This window comes from Schistocerca piceifrons, chromosome 6 (genome assembly GCF_021461385.2).
Source record: "Schistocerca piceifrons isolate TAMUIC-IGC-003096 chromosome 6, iqSchPice1.1, whole genome shotgun sequence".
In the NCBI taxonomy this organism is placed as follows: Eukaryota; Metazoa; Arthropoda; class Insecta; order Orthoptera; family Acrididae; genus Schistocerca; species Schistocerca piceifrons.
The window spans coordinates 197149548-197172182 of NC_060143.1; the positions used below are offsets into that span (position 1 = coordinate 197149548).

The 22635-nt window shown below is 42.2% G+C and overlaps 1 protein-coding gene across 1 annotated transcript in view; it reads left to right on the forward strand.

Moving 5' to 3' along the window:
• Window positions 1-22635, forward strand: part of LOC124802658 (vacuolar protein sorting-associated protein 51 homolog) — a 134336-nt gene that overhangs the window by 104504 nt on the left and 7197 nt on the right. The window contains exons 10-12 of the mRNA XM_047263564.1: window positions 446-670; window positions 6095-6235; window positions 7616-7794. Of these exons, the coding sequence (XP_047119520.1) occupies window positions 446-670; window positions 6095-6235; window positions 7616-7794 (545 nt within the window). The remainder of the gene's footprint in view (window positions 1-445; window positions 671-6094; window positions 6236-7615; window positions 7795-22635) is intronic.

Genomic DNA, 22635 nt, shown 5'->3' on the forward strand with positions numbered 1-22635 from the left:
GACTCCCCATTTACATTAAAACTTCCAATTGTTGCACCTGGGAAAAATTTTGTGAATGAAAGTCTCTGATTTCGAACCTGTATTTATGAGTCACACAAGGTCAACGTAAGTCTCTAATATTTATGTGAAACTTACACATCTGCATGAAGGTCATGTCAGTGGTCTTCCATCACAATTAAATTTAAGGTGATAAAAGATCTGACTTCAGTTTCACTAAATATTTTTGAAATAAAGTAATTTAAATTTTACCACACACAAAAATTAGAATGGGTATCACTTATCAGTTATTATTAAGCTATAGTTTGTGTGTATACTCCTACTTACTTATAAGCAATTCTCTTTAGTTATTATCAGTAGAATATGGTGTATAAGTATGAATAATGTAAAATACTTTAATTTGCAGGAAAAGAATAAAACTAATTTTTTGCCATATTCTGGTCTACAGGTATTTGTGCAACCTGAACTGACATTTGGGCTGAAGCCTCACTTTCGTGATGCATTCTGTGTGGACAGTGTACGAGAGGAGCTGGTTGTAGGTTTCCTGCATCATTTAACAGCTACAGCCCGATCCTTTTGCAGTGACTCAGTGAAATCTGTACCTTTGCCCTCACTGCTCTTGCTACTTTCCAAGACCTGTCTTGAGCTGGAATCATCTAGTGTGCATTATTTGGTAAGTAATATGCTTCATCTTTGGAAAAATCTTCTGCTTGTTAGATTTGATTAATGTCAGGGCTTTGTTACTTGTTGATGATTTGGAGAGACACAAAAACTGATAGTAACATGTTAAGATTGTTCTTCCCTTGATGGAAACTTCCATTTTTCATATTTATCAGGAAATATTTACTGGCATTAGACAGCAGATAATAAAGCGTACATGCAATACTCACTTAATCTGTTAGCCATAAAAAAATAGAAGATACCTCATTTTGAAATATTTGTCAGGTACTTGCTATAATTTACTTGCAGTTATTTTATTTTGTGCTAAGCATATAACATCAGATGGAAGTTACTTCTATGTTGGAGGAAAAATAAATGAAACTAGCTTACTATCGTTGTGTTGAGTTTTTTATGGTGGCCATCTTTATATTAACATGAACAAGTGATAACAAGATTCACTGTTAAATGAAATGAAAGCGCACCAAGTATTAGTGTTTGACAGATACTTTTCTATCTTAATGTATATCTAGACTTTCCACATCCCTGATCGTTCTCGGACAGGTGCTCGTGACCTTCAGCTGATTCATGACAACTTCACTTTCAAAAGTGACAGATGTAGAATAGGATACACTCCTGACATCATATTTGTCTTTTCTGGGACCAGAGCTTAATTTTAGAAACAAACAAGGAGTAGGAGGAGATTAATTTTTAACATCCTGTCAACAACAAAGTCATTGGATATGGAGCACAAGCTTGGATTATGGAAGGAAATTGGTCATTCCCTTTCAAAGGAACCATCCTGGAATTTGCCTGAAGCAATTTAGGGAAATCATGAACATAAATCTGGATGGCTGGATGCAGATTTGAACCATTGTCCTTCCGAATGCAAGTCCAGTGTGCGAACCACTGCACCGCCTCCCTCGATAGAAACAGGTGAATGAGTTTTCACACACAGCACAGATCCACCATGTGAGTCCAAGGGTATGAACACTTCATTGACATAACCATATGACTTTCAAGGAGATAACAGACAATGAGACTGTATGATAGAGTATGTAATAGAACTTTGTAAGACTGCCAAACCTCTACTACAGAAATATCAAGATTTCTGCCAGAACAACTCCTTCACTGAACAGAGTGTACAAGCTAGAGTTGAGCTGATGTGAACTATTGCTGAAAGCCAAAAGATAAAGTGGAGCAACATGGTTGGAAGTCATGACATGGAAGTGAACAGGAAGTGAGCCTCAGAGCTCCTCAAGAACCTCATCAGAGATCCCGCATGTTCTATGAACAATATCCCCAAAGTAACTACAAAGACTCAAGAGCACATAGCATGGGATCTTTGGAGTGAAAGATATTTTCTCAAAAATGTGGTCACCATGGCTGAGCTGGAATTGTCCATCCATGATGTGAAGCTCAACAGAGCAGCTGGTGTTGACAAACTGAAGGTTTAAAAAACTGAAAACATATGACCAAAAACACGGAAATGACACCTGAATATGATGAACAACTTTATTGCCAAGTTGTAGATCTCAAAGATGTGGAGAGAAGGCCACAGTCCCCACACTGTTTAAACCAAGAAAGGAGTGAAATGACCCAAAAAGTTTCCATTCTGTGTCAGTGTTCTGCCATACCTTGAAGATCATGGAATGCCTGATACTTCATCGAATCACAAGCATCCTAGAAGAGAAATCTGTACACCAGCAAGCAGGTTTCTGACATTTAAAGTTATGCACTGACCAGCTGTTAAACAGGAGACAACATCTTGAGGGCAGATTTGAAAAAAAAGTTGATTACTGAAGTGGTCTTCATCTAATTGACAATACACTGATTAAACTATATGATCGGACAAGAGACCATCATCTGACATCCTTGGTTGGCACCGTTCTCCTCAGCAAGAGACTCTATGTTAGTCTCTATGGAAAGAACAGTTGGTGGAGGAATCAGAAGAATGGTTTACCATGAGGAAGGAAATATCCTGGCACCAATATTGCACAATGTGTACACAAATTACTGGGCAATACCAGATCACACTAGCCATGTCATACATAGTGTTGATACAGCAGTGGCAGTGCAAGACTCGGGCTTCTTAGGGATTGAAGAGACTCTATGTTAGTCTCTATGGAAAGAACAGTTGGTGGAGGAATCAGAAGAATGGTTTACCATGAGGAAGGAAATATCCTGGCACCAATATTGCACAATGTGTACACAAATTACTGGGCAATACCAGATCACACTAGCCATGTCATACATAGTGTTGATACAGCAGTGGCAGTGCAAGACTCGGGCTTCTTAGGGATTGAAGAGAAATTGGCACAAACTTTGTACACACTCTGCCTCTATTATGCTAATAACCACCAGAAGCTAAGTCCCAGCAAGACAAATACCTGATTTTCTGTTTCAGTAAAAGAGAAGCATGGTGAGAATCTACTGTGATGTGTGAAGGTGAATGACTCCAGCACTGCTCACAGCCAAAATACATTCTGTGATCAAAAGTATCCGGACAGCTGGCTGAAAATGACTTAAAAGTTTGTGGCACCCTCCACTGGTAGTCCTGGAATTCAGTATGGTGTTGGCCCACCCTTAGCCTTGATGACTGCTTCCACTCTCACAGGCATATATTTAATCAGGTGCTGGAAGGTTTCTTGAGGAATGGGAGCCCATTCTTCATGGAGTGCTGCACTGAGGAGAGGTATCGATGTCGGTCGGTGAGGCCTGGCATGAAATCGGCATTCCAAAACATCTCAAAGGTGCTCTGTAGGATTCATGTCAGGACTCTGTGCAGGCTAGTCCTTTACAGGGATGTTATTGCCATGTAACCACTCTGCCACAGGTCATGCTTTATGAAAAAGTGCTCGATCATGTTGAAACATGCAATCGTCATCCCCGAATTGCTCTTCAACAGTGGGAAGCACGAACGTGCCTAAAACATCAATGTGGGCCTGTGCTGTGATAGTTCCATGCAAAACAACAAGGGGTGTAAGCCTCCCCCATGAAAAACACGACCCCATCATAACAAAAAAATGGTTCAAATGGCTCTGAGCACTATGGGAATTAACATCTGTGGTCATCAGCCCCCTAGAACTTAGAACTACTTAAACCTAACTAACCTAAGGACATCACACACATCCATGCCCGAGGCAGGATTCGAACCTGCGACCGTAGCGGTCACGCGGTTCCAGACTGAAGCGCCTTTAACCGCATGGCCACACCGGCCGGCCCCATCATAACACCACCACCTCCAAATTTTACTTTTGGCTCTACACACACTGGCAGATGATGTTCATCGGGAATTCGCCATACCCACACCCTGCCATCGGATCGCCACATTGTGTTCTGTGATTCAGCACTCCACACAACATTTTTCCGTTGTTCAGTCATCCAATGTTTACGCTCATTACACCAAGTGAGGCGTCGTTTGGCATTTACCGGCATGATGTGTGGCTTATGAGCAGCCACTCGACCATGAAATCCATGTTTTCTCACCTCCTGCTTAACTTTCATAGTACTTGCAGTGGATCCTGTTGCAGTTTGGAATTCCTGTGTGATGGTGTGGGTAGATGTCTACTTATTATAAATTACAACCCTCTTCAAGTGCCAGCGGTCTCTGTCAGTCAACGGTCGAGGTTGGCCTGTACGCTTTTGTGCTGTACGTGTCCCTTCACATTTCCACTTCACTATCACATTGGAAACAGTGGACCTAGGGATGTTTAGGAGTGTGGAAACCTTGCATACAGATGTATGACACAAGTGACACCCAATCACCTGGCCACGTTCTAAGTCCATGAGTTCCACGGAGCACCCCATTCTGCTCTCTCATGATGTCTAATGATTACTTAAGTCGCTGATAATGGAGTACCTGGCAGTAGGTGGCAGCACAATGCAATGCACCTAATATGAAAAATGTATGTCTTTGGGAGTGTCTGGATACTTTCGATCACATAGTGTATTGACACACAACCCAGTATTGCATCCAGACATTTAAATAACATTGTATCAACACCTAAGCCAGGGTCTGTGCCATCTGCGTAGGTGAAGTAGCTCGACACCACAGTCAGTGAGTCAATGAAAACTGCAACAGAATACCTGAAACCAACACTAGTGCAGAAACTCTACCCCTCATTGGGACCATGTCCATGTGCAGCAGGACATTGCATTATATTGTAAATGGACAGATAAAAAAGATCTACTCACCAAGTGGCAGCATGGGAACACACACACTTAAAAGGATTTAACTTTACAAGCTTTTGGAGCCAGTTGCTCCTTTTTCTGGTGGAAGAATTGAGGGGGAAGGAAAAGAGATGAAGGAAAAGGACTGGAGAGGTTTTTAGGGAAAGGGGTACATTTTAGAAAAGTCATCCAGAACCCCGGATCAGGATGCTGAGAGAACGAAGATGGAAACTGACTCCCACCACCCAATACAAAGATTGCAATCTGCTTGGGAGCACCTTCAATCAAAGACATGTGATAGAACTGGAGAATGCAGACATCCTCCCAAGAATAGAATTTGTTTCTGGCAGTAAGCTGCCATACTTTGAACTCGATGTGAATGGGAGTGGTGCACTTCAAGCCCAACAAGCAGAAGTTGGGTGGTGGAGGAGGGCGGCAGGAAGGGGGGGGGGGGGGGAGGTTCCTTCTGAATGAAACAGATGTTCTGTACAAATGTGGCAAGTTGCAAGACCCAGGTTACCTGCTGCAGTGCTACCTACTGGATGAAGCGTGCACACTAAATGAACTTTTTAAAGTTAGCAATGAGTTAATTGTATGGGCTATTTTCAAGAAATTTCTGGTTTAAAGGACATGAAAATAAATAAACCATTTCAAACAATGGAAACTCTAGCTAGAAATATCAACAATGTAGGAAAAGACAGATTGCTATTTACCCTAAAGAAGACACATCAGGTTGCAGACAGACGCAATTAAAAGACACTTACTTAAAGCTTGCAGCCACAACCTTCATCAGTGAAAGAGAGACGTGCACCATTCACACACACAAGCAAGCATATATCATGCTGACACGATCAACAACTCCAGCATCTCAGGCCAAGACGCTGGAGTTGGCAATCGTGAGCATGATGTGTGCTTGCTTGTGTGCGTATGGCATGTGTGTCTATCTTAATGATGAAGGCTGTGACTGAATGCTTAATGTAAGTGTCTTTTAATTGTGCCTGTCTGTGATTTATGTGTCTTTTTTATGGTAAGTAGCAATCTGTCATTTTCTGCAGTGTTAAATAAATCATTTTGTAGGCAGGACTAAGAGCAAGGCATACATATGGAAGTTTCATCTACTTACGCACACTACACAACTTTAGCACATTTAGGTTCATTCACTGATCATTGCACCAAGTACTAATTTTCTGTTATGTGAATTAATATTTTCAAAAAATCAAACATTGTATCACATATTCATAGTAATAACTATATTTGGTATTTTTAGCTTAGTACTGTTGATGAACTGTTTGGGATAGAAGAACAACATGAGACAACACCAGCTTCTGAACTGTGTGCAGCCATGCATGAAGCTGCACAAGACCTGCTAAATCATTATGTGCGGATGCAAGGACTTAATGTTTCACAGGTAATATCTTTTTTATATTTTTTTAAAAATGTGTGCTATTCTCCAACTATAAATGTGAGCATATCCGATATGTGTTCCTGCTACCCATGTTCAGATTGGTGGAGGTCATAGTTGTTCATACAGACAAAGTCCGTACTTCAGATTTTGCCAAATTTTGCAAACAAACAATGCTGTGGTGCAGAAGCAGCCGTAATACCATTGTTAACAAATGTTGTCTATCTTTTGGCCTGCAATGTTTGAATGCTCTGAAGTTCATCCATTCATTCATTAATAATTGCAAATCTATTTCACTTTATACAAAATATCAAAGTGTTTAGTGCCTCTGCCTCTCCCAACTATAATTTTTCTCATGATGGCTTCCTTAGTGATAACCTGACTTTCCCTAAAGTAGCCATCCCCGAAGTGGGTGCAGAGGGTAATAGAGGGGCTCACTTCTTTTATTGAAATATTTATATTTTATATTATCTAAGAAAAAGATTTCCAGTGAACAAATATTCCTAGTGTCATATTATCATTTGCATGAACTAAGCAAGCTCCTCCATCATTAATTTGCTGTCTTATTTCACAAGAAGTGACCAGTAGATCCTGACAGCAAGATTGCTGGCAAAAGTGTTGAGTAGTATTTCATCTCACAGTCTCTGTCACCGATCACCCACAGGGTTGGCTTTTTATCAAACATTTAATGATGACTAATTGCAATGAGCCACTTGACAAAAGAAAAAATATGAAGCTTCCGGTTATAACTAGGGTGAAGATACCCACATCTTTGTAACTATCAGGTCTTGATGGTTATCTGAATACATCTGTATGTGCAGGTGACAGGATCCCATCTCACTCTATCCTCACTACTATACCAGCATTGGGGTCCTCAGTGTTCTACCCCTGGCATATCCCAACAGACAGTTACTTTCTTTCTGGGACTACTGTCCAGACTTATACCCCGAGATAACACACTCTGTGGAGATTAAAGAGAGAAGGAAGAGAGCGAGAAAACATCAAAGGTGAAGGTGGATTCAGCAGTTCTGGCTGACACCCCCCCCTCCCCCCCCCCCTCCACAATCTGTGCACCTTATCTCTCTCTCTCCTGAAAAGTAGTTCAGGGTAAGTTATCCTTCTCTCCAGCAGCCACTTATTTTTCATCTTCCTTATGTCTCCCAATGACAATTTAAGACATTCTCAAAGCTGGAGATTCATCATGTTATTAACACTGTGCACATATTATGCTAGCTCAAGTTTTCTCTGTTTTGATAAGACACACCCCTATGTTGCCCTTCAATTGCCTGAAATATTATTACTTAATATTATTATTTTTTATTGATTATAATTGATTATGTAATTTAAATCTTATCGTGTTTAAACATGTTACATTCTGCATCTCAGATGTTGCGAAAATCTGTGGAAACACGTGATTGGCTACATACAATAGAACCCAGAACAGTGCGTGCTGTAATGAAGCGTGTTGTGGAAGATGTGGCAGCACTAGATGGACAAGTGGGTGCTTTATTTGAAGAGGGTACACGAGCTGAACACAGTTCAGACTCCAGTCGGCGAACTCATAGGTAAAATCATATTTTGCTTGCATATTTACTTTTCATATCCTTTAAAAATGAGAGACAGAGATAGAGATAGAGACAGAGATAGAGATAGAGATAGAGAGAGAGAGAGAGAGAGAGAGAGAGAGAGAGAGAGAGAGAGAGTTAGAGTGCGAGTGTGTGGGAGGGGGGACTACATTATGACAGACTATATCAGTGGACCAATCAAAGGCTACATTTGTTTTTAATTTATCGTTTTCATCTGTGTCTGGTTTATTATTTGCTTATTTTTTTCCCCTGGACTTAAGTGTAGGTAAAACAGCCACACTGGATAGTTTATGAAAGTGCCAACTTGAGTAACGTAGAAGTAGATATCCTGGGAATGGTGAAGCAACTTAAATCACCTAATAAAAGTAAGTCTTTCAGTCCAGACTGTATACCAATTAGGTTCCTTTCAGAGTATGCTGATGCAATAGCTCCATACTTAACGATCATATACAAACGCTTGCTCAACGAAAGATCCACACCCAAAGACTGGAAAGTTGCACAGGTCACACCAATATTCAAGAAATATAGTATGAACAATCCACTAAATTACAGCCCCATATCATTAACACTGATATGTAGCAGGATTTTGGAACATATATTGTGTTTGAACATTATGAATTATCTCGAAGAGAATGATCTATTGACACACAGTCAACATGGATTTAGGAAACATCATTCTTGTGAAACACAACTAGTTCACATGATGTGTTGAGTGCTACTGACAAAGGATTTAAAATTGATTCCATATTTCCAGATGGATTTCGACACTGTACCACAGAAGTGGCTTGTAGTGAAATTGCGTGCTTATGGAATATTGTCTCAGTTATGTGACTGGATTCATGATTTCCTGCCAGAGAGGTCACTGTTCATAATAACTGATGGAAAGTCATCAAGTAAAACATAAGTGATTTCTGGCATTCCTCAAAACAGTATTATAGACCCTCCGCTGTTCCTTATCTGTATAAATGATTTAGGAGACAATCTGAGCAGCTGTCTGAGGCTGTTTGCAGATGATTCTGTCATTTATTGTCTATTAAAGTCATCAGAAGAGCAAAACAAATTGCAAAATGATTTAAAAAAGATATCTGCATGGTGCAAAAATTGGCAATTGACCCTAAATAGTGAAAAATGAGGGATCATCCACATGAGTACTAAAATAAATCAGTCAAATCTAAAGGTGCCAGGCACTTAAGTGTGATTTGCAGAGTATACATGTAGATGTAGACGTAGATTAAGATTGCACGTTGTGCTGTCACCGACAGCTCATGATATTCTCTTGGGTATGTCACAAGTTTTTTGTGTCTTCTTGACACAGTATTTTAATAATTTAAATCATTGACATCATGTGCTTCTTGAAGTATGCAATGGTGTATTTGAATGCCTGTGTGCTTTTTTGTGTGAGATTGTGTACTTACTTTCCACTAAGAGTGATAACTCAAAAGCTAGTAACATCTTTGCACAGTATGCGTTTCTATGCAACATATATCACTCAGCTTCATGTGAATGGTTTCCTTTTCTCATTTACATTTTTTGAAAGGAACAATAGCAATTATATGGGGTATTACTAGCATCATTAATAATACAGCTTTTAAAAACTGATGAAACAGTTAATCTTGTGGCTTCACATATGTTGGAGAGAAATGCATGAGATATTGTAAATTAAGTGGGTTAGTTAGTAGAAGTGAACTAGTACGTAAATAAATATTTGCATCTTTTAAAAATAATGGAGGTCATTTCATTGTATCCTGTCAAAAGTTCTTACATTTTATTTATGATTGTTTATTTCAGTTGTGTCTGTTTCATACATTTACACTGATGAGTCCTGTAATGAAAACACTTGAGTCCATACATAAACTATCTGAATTGATAAAATAGACATTAGAAAAGACAGTAGAGAATGCTCCTTCCAAGAACCCAGTGTAATGCTGTGGTGTGTGTGCAGCTGGCACATGGCACTGATGTTGTAGCTTGGGCACAGCTGACACCTGGTGAGATGATGTGGCATTGGTGAGGCTGGTGCTCAGCAAGACTGGCAGCACTGGTGAAACCAGTAGGCCTGTGATGGTGGCAGCAGGCATCAGTGGCTATTGGGAACAGCGCCTAACTAGCAGTGGCCATGCACACATGACACGACAGCTGATGGACCAACAAGGCAGTCTATGTAGCTCTGGTGTTATGACACTGGCGAGCTGGTGCCGACAGGTTTGGTGGCCACTGGGAGGCAGTGCTCAACAAGTAGTGTCCACCCAGTGTGGAATGATGCCAATGAGCAGATGAGGTGAACTATACAGCTCTTACTGATGGGCCACAGGATGCACCCAGTGTAACTGCCCAGAGCAGGCTACGAGTTGGCTCTGATCGATGGAGTATGGGATGGAGCCCGTCTGCCTGCTGGTGGTCATATCACAGCCTATACAGGCAGGTAACAGATATTCACGTGTGGATACATGACCACAGATGAAGGAATGGCCCTTGATCTCAGGGCTGCTATCAACGGTGCACATGTAGTGTAGCCTTTAGCTTAGGAGAAGTCTGGAAGAGAAGTACCTACATCCCTGCAACTAGACAACTTGCAACATGTGGGTGTAGTGTGGGCAGTTGTACTGGCCAGGGGATACAGCCATGTACAGTACCCCTTCCCCCTCAGAAGGAGACAGTGGTGTCATCTCAGCTGGAATTGAAAGAGGCAGGAAGGGAAAAGGAGATCCCCTGGATGGTGGAGACAGGGTCCTAGGCAGAGGGTGTTCCATGATCACTGAAATGCAGGATAAGGAGGGACAGGTCAGAAAGGCGTCGATGGCTGTACAGTGGCAAGGTTCAACCAGCAGTGGCCAGGCTGAGACACAATGGCAGTCTGAATGCACAGCATGTGAAGAAACATGTGTAGAGTAAAAGGAGGGCTGGGAGGGAGTTCAAAAGCAGTGGAAAAAGACATCACCATAGGTGCCACATGCAGAGGAGCAAGCCAAGTGGAAAGCACCAGAAAAGACACCACCGAAAGAAATATAGCATGTTGCTCAGTAGAGAAGTGTGGGCATAAAACATGCAGTGGGTTCAGGATGCTGGAGGTGACATAGAAGAGCACCAGAAAGACTGGTGAGAGACCCAGGTAGGTGGGGAAAATCGCAAGGCAGACATTGAAGTGCCATGGGCTCAAACTGGCCAGATGCTGACCGGCTGGTGGAATATCAGGGACCTATGGGCTCGGCTGAAGCAGACAGATAGATTGGACATCAGTGAGGCACCAGCAGCTGATTGTAAGCCAGCTCAAATGAGGGCAGCTGCCAGAAATGTGATGACACCAGAGGGCTCATCCAAAAGTTTGGGGGGGGGGGGGGTTAGATGGGATGTCGGCGGGAGACGGTAATGGATTCAGTCGCAGCCATGTCCAGGAGCAATGGTAAAGAAATGCTGATGAGACTGCATTGTTGCCAGCTTTTGTGTCCTTGTGTGATGGCAAGAGCACAAGGAATAAACAGTGTTTCCAGGTATAAATCTGCAATAATTTATTGCATAACCAAGATGGGTAACAATAATAGCGCGTTAGATCAGGAACAAGGTGCTCTTTCCAGGAGCCTGGCATAGTGCTGCGGCGAGAATGCAGCTGATGCCCAGTGATCACGCTGCGGCATGGGTGCAGTGTTCAGTGCAAGTTGGCTCTGGTCAATGGGCACCAGATTGTGGCCAGTGTAATTGTCAGAGCAGGACCTGTCTACATGCTGTAGGCATGTGTGGGCATGTGACCAAATATGAAGAAATGGTCCGCAGCCACAGTACCGCTATGTGTTTGCTGTTTAACAGAAGACTGATGTCTGTGGAAGAGAAGAGCCTGTGGCCCTGCAGCTAGACAACCCATGGGGAAATGGGTTTAGTGCCAGAGGTCATACTGGCCAGCGATATCAACAGGTACAATGAAGCTTCTAAAACATTATAAACACTTGCTGTGTACTCAAAGCAAGTGTTTATAACATTTGAGAAGCTTCATTGCTACCTCTAGACATTGTCTCTGAGAACTTGTTATACAGGGCGTGGAATAACAAATTGATCAAAAGTCTAGGGCTGAAAGACACCATTGAACAAAGGAAGGTGTGTGTAGGAACTAAGAATCAAAGTTGCATATTTTTAACACTACAGGAACGTAATTGAAATCTGACATATGGACGTCATTACTCAAAATGAACTACAACTCATAGAAAATGTATAAATAAACAAAATGTTTTGACTATCAGTTCATCACAATGAGAACAAGGAAAACAAAGCTTCACATAAACATGTATCACACTTTGCTCACATACCATACAGCACTTCTTTAGAAATGAAACAGTTGCATGTCCGTGTTTCATGTGTCAGTATGTCCTGAAAAGGTCAGAGTAAATGAAAAATGAGTATTATCTTGCACACCTACTTGCCACCACTTAATTAACATAAGTATCATAGCAAATGTTCAAACTGACCACTGTTTACAGACTGGCATGGTACCTTAAACGATGCATTTTTCAATACATTTTTCAAGTTATAAACATTTCCTTCTTCAGCTGTTTTACTGTGTAAAGCAGCCTTACTTAGTTTAATTTTTTTTTCCCTTTTGGAAGTAATTTGACTTGTCATATTGGGATGTAAAAAGAATGTATCCTAAGTGTTTGTTACTTGTCTGCATGCCATACAGAATTCCAAGTTTCCAACTGCAATGAGGACTCCAACTTCTGTAAAGATTTTTCATTTACATGTCTGTTTTCTTTCATCATATGCCTGTTTTGTGAGTTGAATACACTCAGTGTTTCAGTTTTCTGATAAAGTTGATTACAGAGGTTGTAACCTCCTCCTCACTTATCGACCTTAATGACAGTGAAAAATTAAACCGCGTGTACCTAATGGAAATTTGGGAAAAGCAATCGTCACCGAAGTTAACCTGTCGGTAAAGAGGGAGGAAAGGGTTACATCTAAATGAAAGGAAAAATGCAAATGAAACTGGTGGAAATTAATTTTGAGAAAAAGGTAAAATTAATAAAAAAAGTAAATGTGTGGTCGTTACATTAACAATTAATTGGTGTTAATTAGATATTTGGGATTTGGGGAAAATTACGGTCGCCAGTCCTATGGACAACTATTATAATAACTGAAAATGAAAGATTAATGCACATATAATTAGCACTAAAAGCGTGGCAACTGAAGGTTGACATGTGTTGTGTGAAAACTGAATGTTTGTCAGAAGTAATAAATTTCGCTACACTCTGACTTAATTTCGCAAAAGAATTAATAAAACCGGAAAACTGAAAGTTAATTTAGTGACTGAAATTAATAGTGAGCTTTGTGTCTGAAGCACTAAGAAATTCAGTAAAATAAGGTTAGTCTTGGACTACCTCAGTAATCATTTCAAAAGCTACTTGAATCTACGCAATTTAGAAATAAGAGATTTAACTTTGAACTTGAATTAAATGATTCTGAACAATTAACAATAGTAAAATTTAGTACGTACCAAGCTGAGCTGCAGTCACAGGTAAGCTAAAATATGGTAACAAAACTCGCACTCTTAATTTGTGCTTGTGTAATCTAAATATTGTAGCAAGCTATGAATACTTTAACTGAACTTTGAAATTAAAGCAGTGAAATGATGATATTACTTTAATGCTGGCGTATGAATTTCAACGACACTTGGGTTCATTCCGGAAAAGGAAGGGACCCTGCTTGGTACTGCAATTGGGACAATGAGCAACAAAGGTTCATGCTACGTTGCTGTAATTTGTGAGACAGATTGGACAGTTTGAAAAGCTGAGGTCTGCCATACAGTTCTAAAACTTTACGTGTTTCCAGTCTTCCTTGTTGGTTGATTGAAGGTTTGAAGTCGTCGGTCGAGGAGGTGGGGACAATCACTCATTGTCGGCCGTAGCTGTTGCAGAAGCTGGATGTTGCCACGCCTTCTTCTCGACACGGTCTCCAGCCAAAACGGGCTCCTGATGTGTACCAGCTAACGCTTCCCGTCCGCGACACCATGTCAGAAACTAACATAGGAAGTGGAGCACAATTACATGCTGCCAAACCCCGAAAGTGCGGCAACTCACGGGAGCATCACACAACACACCTGCTCCACTGCGCTCCTCCAGCCAGATCTCTCTGCTCTGCCCAAGCTCCATATATAAAAAATCAAAGATGAGGTGACTTACCGAACGAAAGCGCTGGCAGGTCGATAGACACACAAACAAACACAAACATACACACAAAATTCAAGCTTTCGCAACAAACTGTTGCCTCATCAGGAAAGAGGGAAGGAGAGGGGAAGACGAAAGGAAGTGGGTTTTAAGGGAGAGGGTAAGGAGCCATTCCAATCCCGGGAGCGGAAAGACTTACCTTAGGGGGAAAAAAGGACAGGTATACACTCGCACATATCCATCCACACATACAGACACAAGCAGACATATTTAAAGACCATATATATATATATGGAGCTTGGGCAGAGCAGAGATATATATATATATATATATATATATATATATATATATATATATATATATATATATATAGACACACACACACACACACACTGCCAAACCCCGAAAGTGCGGCAACTCTATATATATCACACAAGCATACACACAAAATAAATTCAAGCTTTCGCAACAAACTGTTGCCTCATCAGGAAAGAGGGAAGGAGAGGGAAAGATGAAAGGGTGTGGGTTTTAAGGGAGAGGGTAAGGAGTCATTCCAATCACGGGAGCCGAAAGACTTACCTTAGGGGGAAAAAAGGACAGGTATACACTCGCATACAGACTCATATCCATCCGCACATACACAGACACAAGCAGACATTTTCATATTATAAAACAAAGATGATGTGACTTACCAAAGGAAAGTGCTGGTAGGTCGACAGACACACAAACAAACACAAACATACACACAAAATTCAAGCTTTCGCAACAAACTGCTGCCTCATCAGGAAAGAGGGAAGGAGAGGGAAAGACGAAAGGATGTGGGTTTTAAGGGAGAGGGTAAGGAGTCATTCCAATCCCGGGAGCGGAAAGACTTACCTTAGAGGGAAAAAAGGACGGGTATACACTCGCGCGCGCACACACACACACATATCCATCCACACATATACAGACACAAGCAGACATATTTAAAGAAAAAGAGTTTGGGCAGAGATGTCAGTCGAGGCAGAAGTGCAGAGGCAAAGATGTTGTTGAATGACAGGTGAGGTATGAGTGGCGGCAACTTGAAATTAGCGGAGATTGAGGCCTGGTGGATAACGGGAAGAGAGGATATATTGAAGAGAAAGTTCCCATCTCCGGAGTTCGGATAGGTTGGTGTTAGTGGGAAGTATCCAGATAACCCGGACGGTGTAACACTGTGCCAAGATGTGCTGGCCGTGCACCAAGGCATGTTTGGCCACAGGGTGATCCTCATTACCAACAAACACTGTCTGCCTGTGTCCATTCATGCGAATGGACAGTTTGTTGCTGGTCATTCCCACATAGAATGCGTCACAGTGTAGGCAGGTCAGTTGGTAGATCATGTGGGTGCTTTCACACGTGGCTCTGCCTTTGATCGTGTACACCTTCCGTGTTACAGGACTGGAGTAGGTGGTGGTGGGAGGGTGCATGGGACAGGTTTTACACCGGGGGCGGTTACAAGGGTAGGAGCCAGAGGGTAGGGAAGGTGATTTGGGGATTTCATAGGGATGAACTAAGAGGTTACGAAGGTTAGGTGGATGGCGGAAAGACACTCTTGGTGGAGTGGGGAGGATTTCATGAAGGATGGATCTCATTTCAGGGCAGGATTTGAGGAAGTCGTATCCCTGCTGGAGAGCCACATTCAGAATCTGATCCAGTCCCGGAAAGTATCCTGTCACAAGTGGGGCACTTTTGTGGTTCTTCTGTGGGAGGTTCCGGGTTTGAGAGGATGAGGAAGTGGCTCTGGTTATTTGCTTCTGTACCAGGTCGGGAAGGTAGTTGCAGGATGCGAAAGCTGTTGTCAGGTTGTTGGTGTAATGCTTCAGGGATTCCGGACTGGAGCAGATTCGTTTGCCATGAAGACCTAGGCTGTAGAGAAGGGACCGTTTGATGTGGAATGGGTGGCAGCTGTCGTAATGGAGGTACTGTTGCTTGTTGGTGGGTTTGATGTGGACGGACGTGTGAAGCTGGCCATTGGACAGGTGGAGGTCAACATCAAGGAAAGTGGCATGGGATTTGGAGTAGGACCAGGTGAATCTGATGGAACCAAAGGAGTTGAGGTTGGAGAGGAAATTCTGGAGTTCTTCTTCACTGTGAGTCCAGATCATGAAGATGTCATCAATAAATCTGTACCAAACTTTGGGTTGGCAGGCTTGGGTAACCAAGAAGGCTTCCTCTAAGCGACCCATGAATAGGTTGGCGTACGAGGGGGCCATCCTGGTACCCATGGCTGTTCCCTTTAATTGTTGGTATGTCTGGCCTTCAGAAGTGAAGAAGTTGTGGGTCAGGATGAAGCTGGCTAAGGTAATGAGGAAAGAGGTTTTAGGTAGTGTGGCAGGTGATCGGCGTGAAGGGAAGTGCTCCATCGCAGCGAGGCCCTGGACGTGCGGTATATTTGTGTATAAGGAAGTGGCATCAATGGTTACAAGGATGGTTTCTGGGGGTAACGGATTGGGTAAGGATTCCAGGCGTTCGAGAAAGTGGTTGGTGTCTTTGATGAAGGATGGGAGACTGCATGTGATGGGTTGAAGGTGTTGATCTACGTAGGCAGAGATACGTTCTGTGGGGGCTTGGTAACCAGCTACAATGGGGCGGGCGGGATGATTGGGTTTGTGAATTTTAGGAAGAAGGTAGAGGTGCGGGGTGTCGGTGGGGTCAGGAGGTTGATGGAGTCAGGTGAAAGGTTTTGTAGGGGGCCTAAGGTTCTGAGGATTCCTTGAAGCTCCGCCTGGACATCAGGAATGGGATTACCTTGGCAAACTTTGTATGTGGTATTGTCTGAAAGCTGACGCAGCACCTCAGCCACATACTCCCGACGATCAAGTACCACGGTCGTGGAACCCTTGTCCGCCAGAAGAATGACGATGGACCGGTCAGCCTTCAGATCACGGATAGCCTGGGCTTCAGCAGTGGTGATGTTGGGAGTAGGATTAAGGTTTTTTAAGAAGGATTGAGAGGCAAGGCTGGAAGTCAGAAATACCTGGAAGGTTTGGAGAGGGTGATTTTGAGGAAGAGGAGGTGGGTCCCGCTGTGACAGAGGACAGAACTGTTCCACGCAGGGTTCAGTTTGGATAGTGTCTTGGGGAGTTGGATCATTAGGGGTAGGATTAGGATCATTTTTCTTCATGGCAAAGTGATACTTCCTGCAGAGAGTACGAGTGTAGGACAGTAAATCTTTGACAAGGGCTGTTTGGTTGAATCTGGGAGTGGGGCTGAAGGTGAGGCCTTTGGATAGGACAGAGGTTTCAGATTGGGAGAGAGGTTTGGAGGAAAGGTTAACTACTGAATTAGCGTGTTGTGGTGCCAGATTGTGTTGATTGGAATTTTGAGGTTTTGGAGGGAGTGGAGCTGGAAGTGGGAGACTGAGTAGATGGGAGAGACTGGGTTTGTGTGCAATGAGAGGTGGTTGAGGTTTGCTGGAAAGATTGTGAAGGGTGAGTGAGTTACCTTTCCGGAGGTGGGAAACCAGGAGATTGGATAGTTTTTTGAGGTGAAGGGTGGCATGCTGTTCTAATTTGCGGTTGGCCTGTAGGAGGATGCTCTGAATAGCCGGTGTGGATGTGGGAGAGGAAAGATTGAGGACTTTTATTAAGGATAGGAGTTGACGGGTGTGTTCATTGACTGAGTTGACGTGTAGGTGAAGGATTAGGTGGGTGAGGGCAATGGTTTTTTCAGTTTGGAACTGGTATAGGGACTGATGGAAAGAAGGGTTGCAGCCAGAGATGGGAACTTTAAGTGTGAGGCCTTTGGGGGTTATGCCATATGTCAGACAAGCCTGAGAAAATAAAATATGCGAGCGTAATCTGGCTAGGGTGAAGGCATGTTTGCGGAGGGAATGTAAATAAAACTTAATGGGGTCGTTGTGGGGGTGTTGTGAGGGTGACATGGTATTAGAAGGTGGAAAGTGTAACATGAGGTTGAAATGAAAATGAAAGATAAAAATATATGGGGAGAGATAAGGGTGAACTAGAAAGTAACTGGAGATCTGGTATGAAAAAAGGCGAAAAAGTGTTGGTTAAGTTGATCCTGTGGTGAACTTGGGTTGGTAGACAGCGATGTGCATGAAGGTTAGGTGGTTGTGTTGCCGCTAAAACACGTTAAAGGACGGAGAAATTCGGGAAAATTGCGAAAAAACGTGTAAATGTATTAAAAGGAGTGGTGTTGTGGTGAAAGATTACGAAAATGGGGCTAACAATTGTCTGACGAAGAAATAATGACGTTAAAACCTGTGGGGAGCGGCTAAAAATGATCAGTGATGTGCGAAAAACAGAAGTGGAAATAAAGTGAAAGTTATTAGAACTAGCCGAAATGGTTGTTTAATACGTGAAAGCAGCTGTTTATGAACTAGAAACGGTGGATTTTATAGCAGCGGTAGTGTTGAAAGCGGAAAATAAAAATTTTTTTGGTTATGGTTTGGAAGTGGGTTACGTATTATTGAGTATATATAGGCGGGATAAAATTGTGTTACGGTAAAAAGGGGAAGGTGAATTCAAAGTGAGACTACTGGTAAAAACAGAAAGAGAAAATAAGACGACAGGAAAGATTTGGAAATGCAACAGCGACAATAACAAACGTAATTGTCGAGTTCAAATTAATGATATGGTTATAATAGAGGGAAACATTCCACGTAGGAAAAATATATCTAAAAACAAAGATGATGTGACTTACCAAATGAAAGTGCTGGCAGGTCGACAGACACACAAACAAACACAAACATACACACAAAATTCAAGCTTTCGCAACAAACTGTTGCCTCATCAGGAAAGAGGGAAGGAGAGGGAAAGACGAAAGGATGTGGGTTTTAAGGGAGAGGGTAAGGAGTCATTCCAATCCCGGGAGCAGAAAGACTTACCTTAGGGGGAAAAAAGGACAGGTATACACTCGCACACACACAAGCATATCCATCCACACATATACAGACACAAGCAGACATATTTAAAGACAAAGAGTTTGGGCAGAGATGTCAGTCGAGGCAGAAGTGCAGAGGCAAAGATGTTGTTGAATGACAGGTGAGGTATGAGTGGCGGCAACTTGAAATTAGCGGAGATTGAGGCCTGGTGGATAACGGGAAGAGAGGATATATTGAAGAGCAAGTTCCCATCTCCGGGGCTAGGATAGGTTGGTGTTAGTGGGAAGTATCCAGATAACCCGGACGGTGTAACACTGTGCCAAGATGTGCTGGCCGTGCACAAAGGCATGTTTAGCCACAGGGTGATCCTCATTACCAACAAACACTGTCTGCCTGTGTCCATTCATGCGAATGGACAGTTTGTTGCTGGTCATTCCCACATAGAATGCGTCACAGTATAGGCAGGTCAGTTGGTAGATCACGTGGGTGCTTTCACACGTGGCTCTGCCTTTGATCGTGTACACCTTCCGGGTTACAGGACTGGAGTAGGTGGTGGTGGGAGGGTGCATGGGACAGGTTTTACACCGGGGGCGGTTACAAGGGTAGGAGCCAGAGGGTAGGGAAGGTGGTTTGGGGATATATACATATATATATATATATATATATATATATATATATATATGTATATATATATATATATATACACACACAAATAGTAAAACAATTACAATATATAAAGGCACAGAAATGTCATATATTCAGGTAACAAAATAAGGAAAAAAAATGATAGTACAATAGATGGAAATAGGGGGATATGCATTTCCGGTGTTACACGTGCCCCACATTGTCTGAGGATGTTTGTGTAACCTAAACAGACTCAGAAAATGTCCCAAAAAGGAAAAAAAACCCAGTGGAAATGCATATGCTCAAAACATCAAGAAAATTTAGCATTAGGCTGATTAACCATAAACCAATTTTTAGACCATAATAATTGAGTGGAGACACTCCTAATCTTATTCCACTCTGTCATCTTACACAAAAGAAGACAGGTTGACAATATATTAAAATTCATAGAAAACATAGAAAATGGTTTCGCAATTCTAAAATCCTCAAAATTCCTTACAGTATCAAGAAATGGAATTCTATTTACAAAATTAACCAGAGAACATGGTCATAAAAAACAGGTATATTAAAATACACAAATTAATAATTAATTACATAGAATACGCATTTTATATAACCTTTTCATAATTGATATTCTCGTCATGAGAGTCCACTTATCGCTAAACAAGAAAATAATATACAGCAGATCGACAAAAACATAGATATTAACAGCAGAATTCTTTCACATCAGCTGTCCGGGAAGAAAAACAACTCCGCCTTCCGTACCCGCAAGTACAAAGAATGCCGACAGCGGCTCTGCCTCGCCAGTATTGTTGCGCCCGCCTGTGCGGCACGCTTGATCTCACTCGCCCTGTGTAACGGCATTTCCAGAACGTCCGTTTCACTGAATTCTTTCAGAAAAACTCACTCCCGAGTAATCTCAAGGAGCCCATTAACACTATCACAGTGGATAACTCGACACTGTCCATCATCACACGCATGTACTAGCCTGAAACTTAAAACAGCGTCTAAGTACATCGGCAATGACTAGTAAATCACATGTTTATGAAATCTTACAGCTAGTTACAAAATCATATTTACATGGCTTAATCTACTGTGACTCAGCTGAAAACTTAAACTAGCAGCTTGAATTTTTAAATTGATTAATAATCAGTAACTCTTAAATCATTTAGTCAAAATTAATTACTTATTAATTACAACTTCTTTAATGTCCTCTTTGTCAGGCAAAAGCATGGCAATCTAGCAAATCGTTAAATCTTATACTCTATATTTACATACTGTACAAATTACCCATTCTGTGTTATTAATCAATCCTAGATTGGTACAATTTCAAGTCTACAATGTTCCGTATATCTAATAGTTTTCCAGAGCTTGGATACTCTAAGCAATAAGCATTTGTGTGAGGTATACCAATGACTTTATATGGTCCATTATAAACAAACTTAAATTTAGAGATTTTATTGTCTATCTTACTCGATTTCTCATGAGCTTTTACAAGTACTAAGTCTCCGATTGCAAACTTAGCAAAACGCACTTTAGCGTCATGACGACGTATGCAAACATCGGCTTTTAGCTTCATTATTTCTCGCAAACGATCTTTTTTCACACCAATACCAATGTCAATCCGTGGAGGGAATTTGATTATCTCTTCCACTAAACTTTTGCTTCTGTCATCTAACAGGATTTCCTCTTTGGCCAGATTGGTCTCATCTGCCAATCTACCTGGAGGAATGTGCCCAGTAGTATCTGCAATTACTTCCTCTGGATCTGCGCAACCCACACTGCTACCGTCTGATCGTATAACGTCAGCTCTAACCTCAAACACGCTGTAATCTACGTGCTTTTCTACCAATCGTGTCTGGCTATCACTAAAATTCTCGTAATCTTTCTCCTCAATACTTTCGCAGTGTTTAAACTGGAGTTTTGCGTCAGATGGGTCGGCCACTTCTAACACTATAACTTTAGGTAAAGTCTGCCGGTCAGGGCCAGAACTTTCCGTTACTACTTCAACATCCAACTCTTGCGGTATGAAACACGACGAATCTTGTTCGTGCTCCCCATTAACATCAACTATCTCTGGTAAAGTCTGCTGGTTAGGGCCAGAACTTTCTATCATTTCACAAACACTATCTTTCTGCGGGACGAGACGCGGAAAATCCTGCACGCGCTCCCCATAAACACTTCTCCCATACGGGCCCCTATAATCTCTTAGTTCGTCACATAAGCGACCGAACTGCCTTAACCAGACCTCATCCCTCTCTGCATCCCCACGCTCGATGACGGACGTTTTATCCGACATCTGATCTTCTCTCAACACTTGCGAATCATTCTTAAACTCAATCTCCAGTTCCGCTGTGGGTGTTACAGCTGCCACTTTATAATCGATTTCCGGAACACTGCTTAAATTGTTCTCACTGGCAGTGAATGTATTTTCTGCTGCCGTGTCTACAGCTGATCTACTACTTGTGGGCGCACTCCTTTCTCCTAACACTGGCACACTCTCCCGCCGTTGGTTATTCCATACGGAATTTTCATAACGGCGACACCTCGGTTTTCTACTGTTATTGGGCTGCTAAAATTTCTCCACGCCCGGTCGGCCCCTCACCGGCGCGGCTAATGGTTTCCCTGTCTTGTCCCAGCAGATACGCTCCCCGGATACTGCTGAGGCGGCTGGTCACACCCTCTGGCGTTATTACTATTCTGCGAAGCCCATATCACACTAGTATGATACTGGTTTCCGTCATTCCTGTTATTATTTGCATTGTACCGATTGTCATTACGGCCCAAACCACTATTGTTATTGCTGCCAAGATTGCGGTATGCATTATTCCCCATAGTTATCATTGTTGTGGTTGCTGTGGTACCCGTTTTTGTTACCACGGCCTCTACCACTGTCGCGATTATTGCGCCAATTGTCCTCGTCCTCAACTCTTTCCAGGAAATCATTGATTGTCCTGTAATTGTTTCCTACGTAGCGTTTTGTATCATTTGGAAGCTTCTTGTAGAGTTCCCAAACTATTTCGGATTCCGTGCGGCGGTCACGCAAATATTCCAACTTGCGGATCCAGCCCTCACAAAACTCCTCCATCGAGCCGCGCGAATTCGCATCGAAAGGCCTCGATACGACAAATTCGCATCAGACACTTTGTTGTTTTTGCTCTGACCAGTATTCAGCCAGAAACA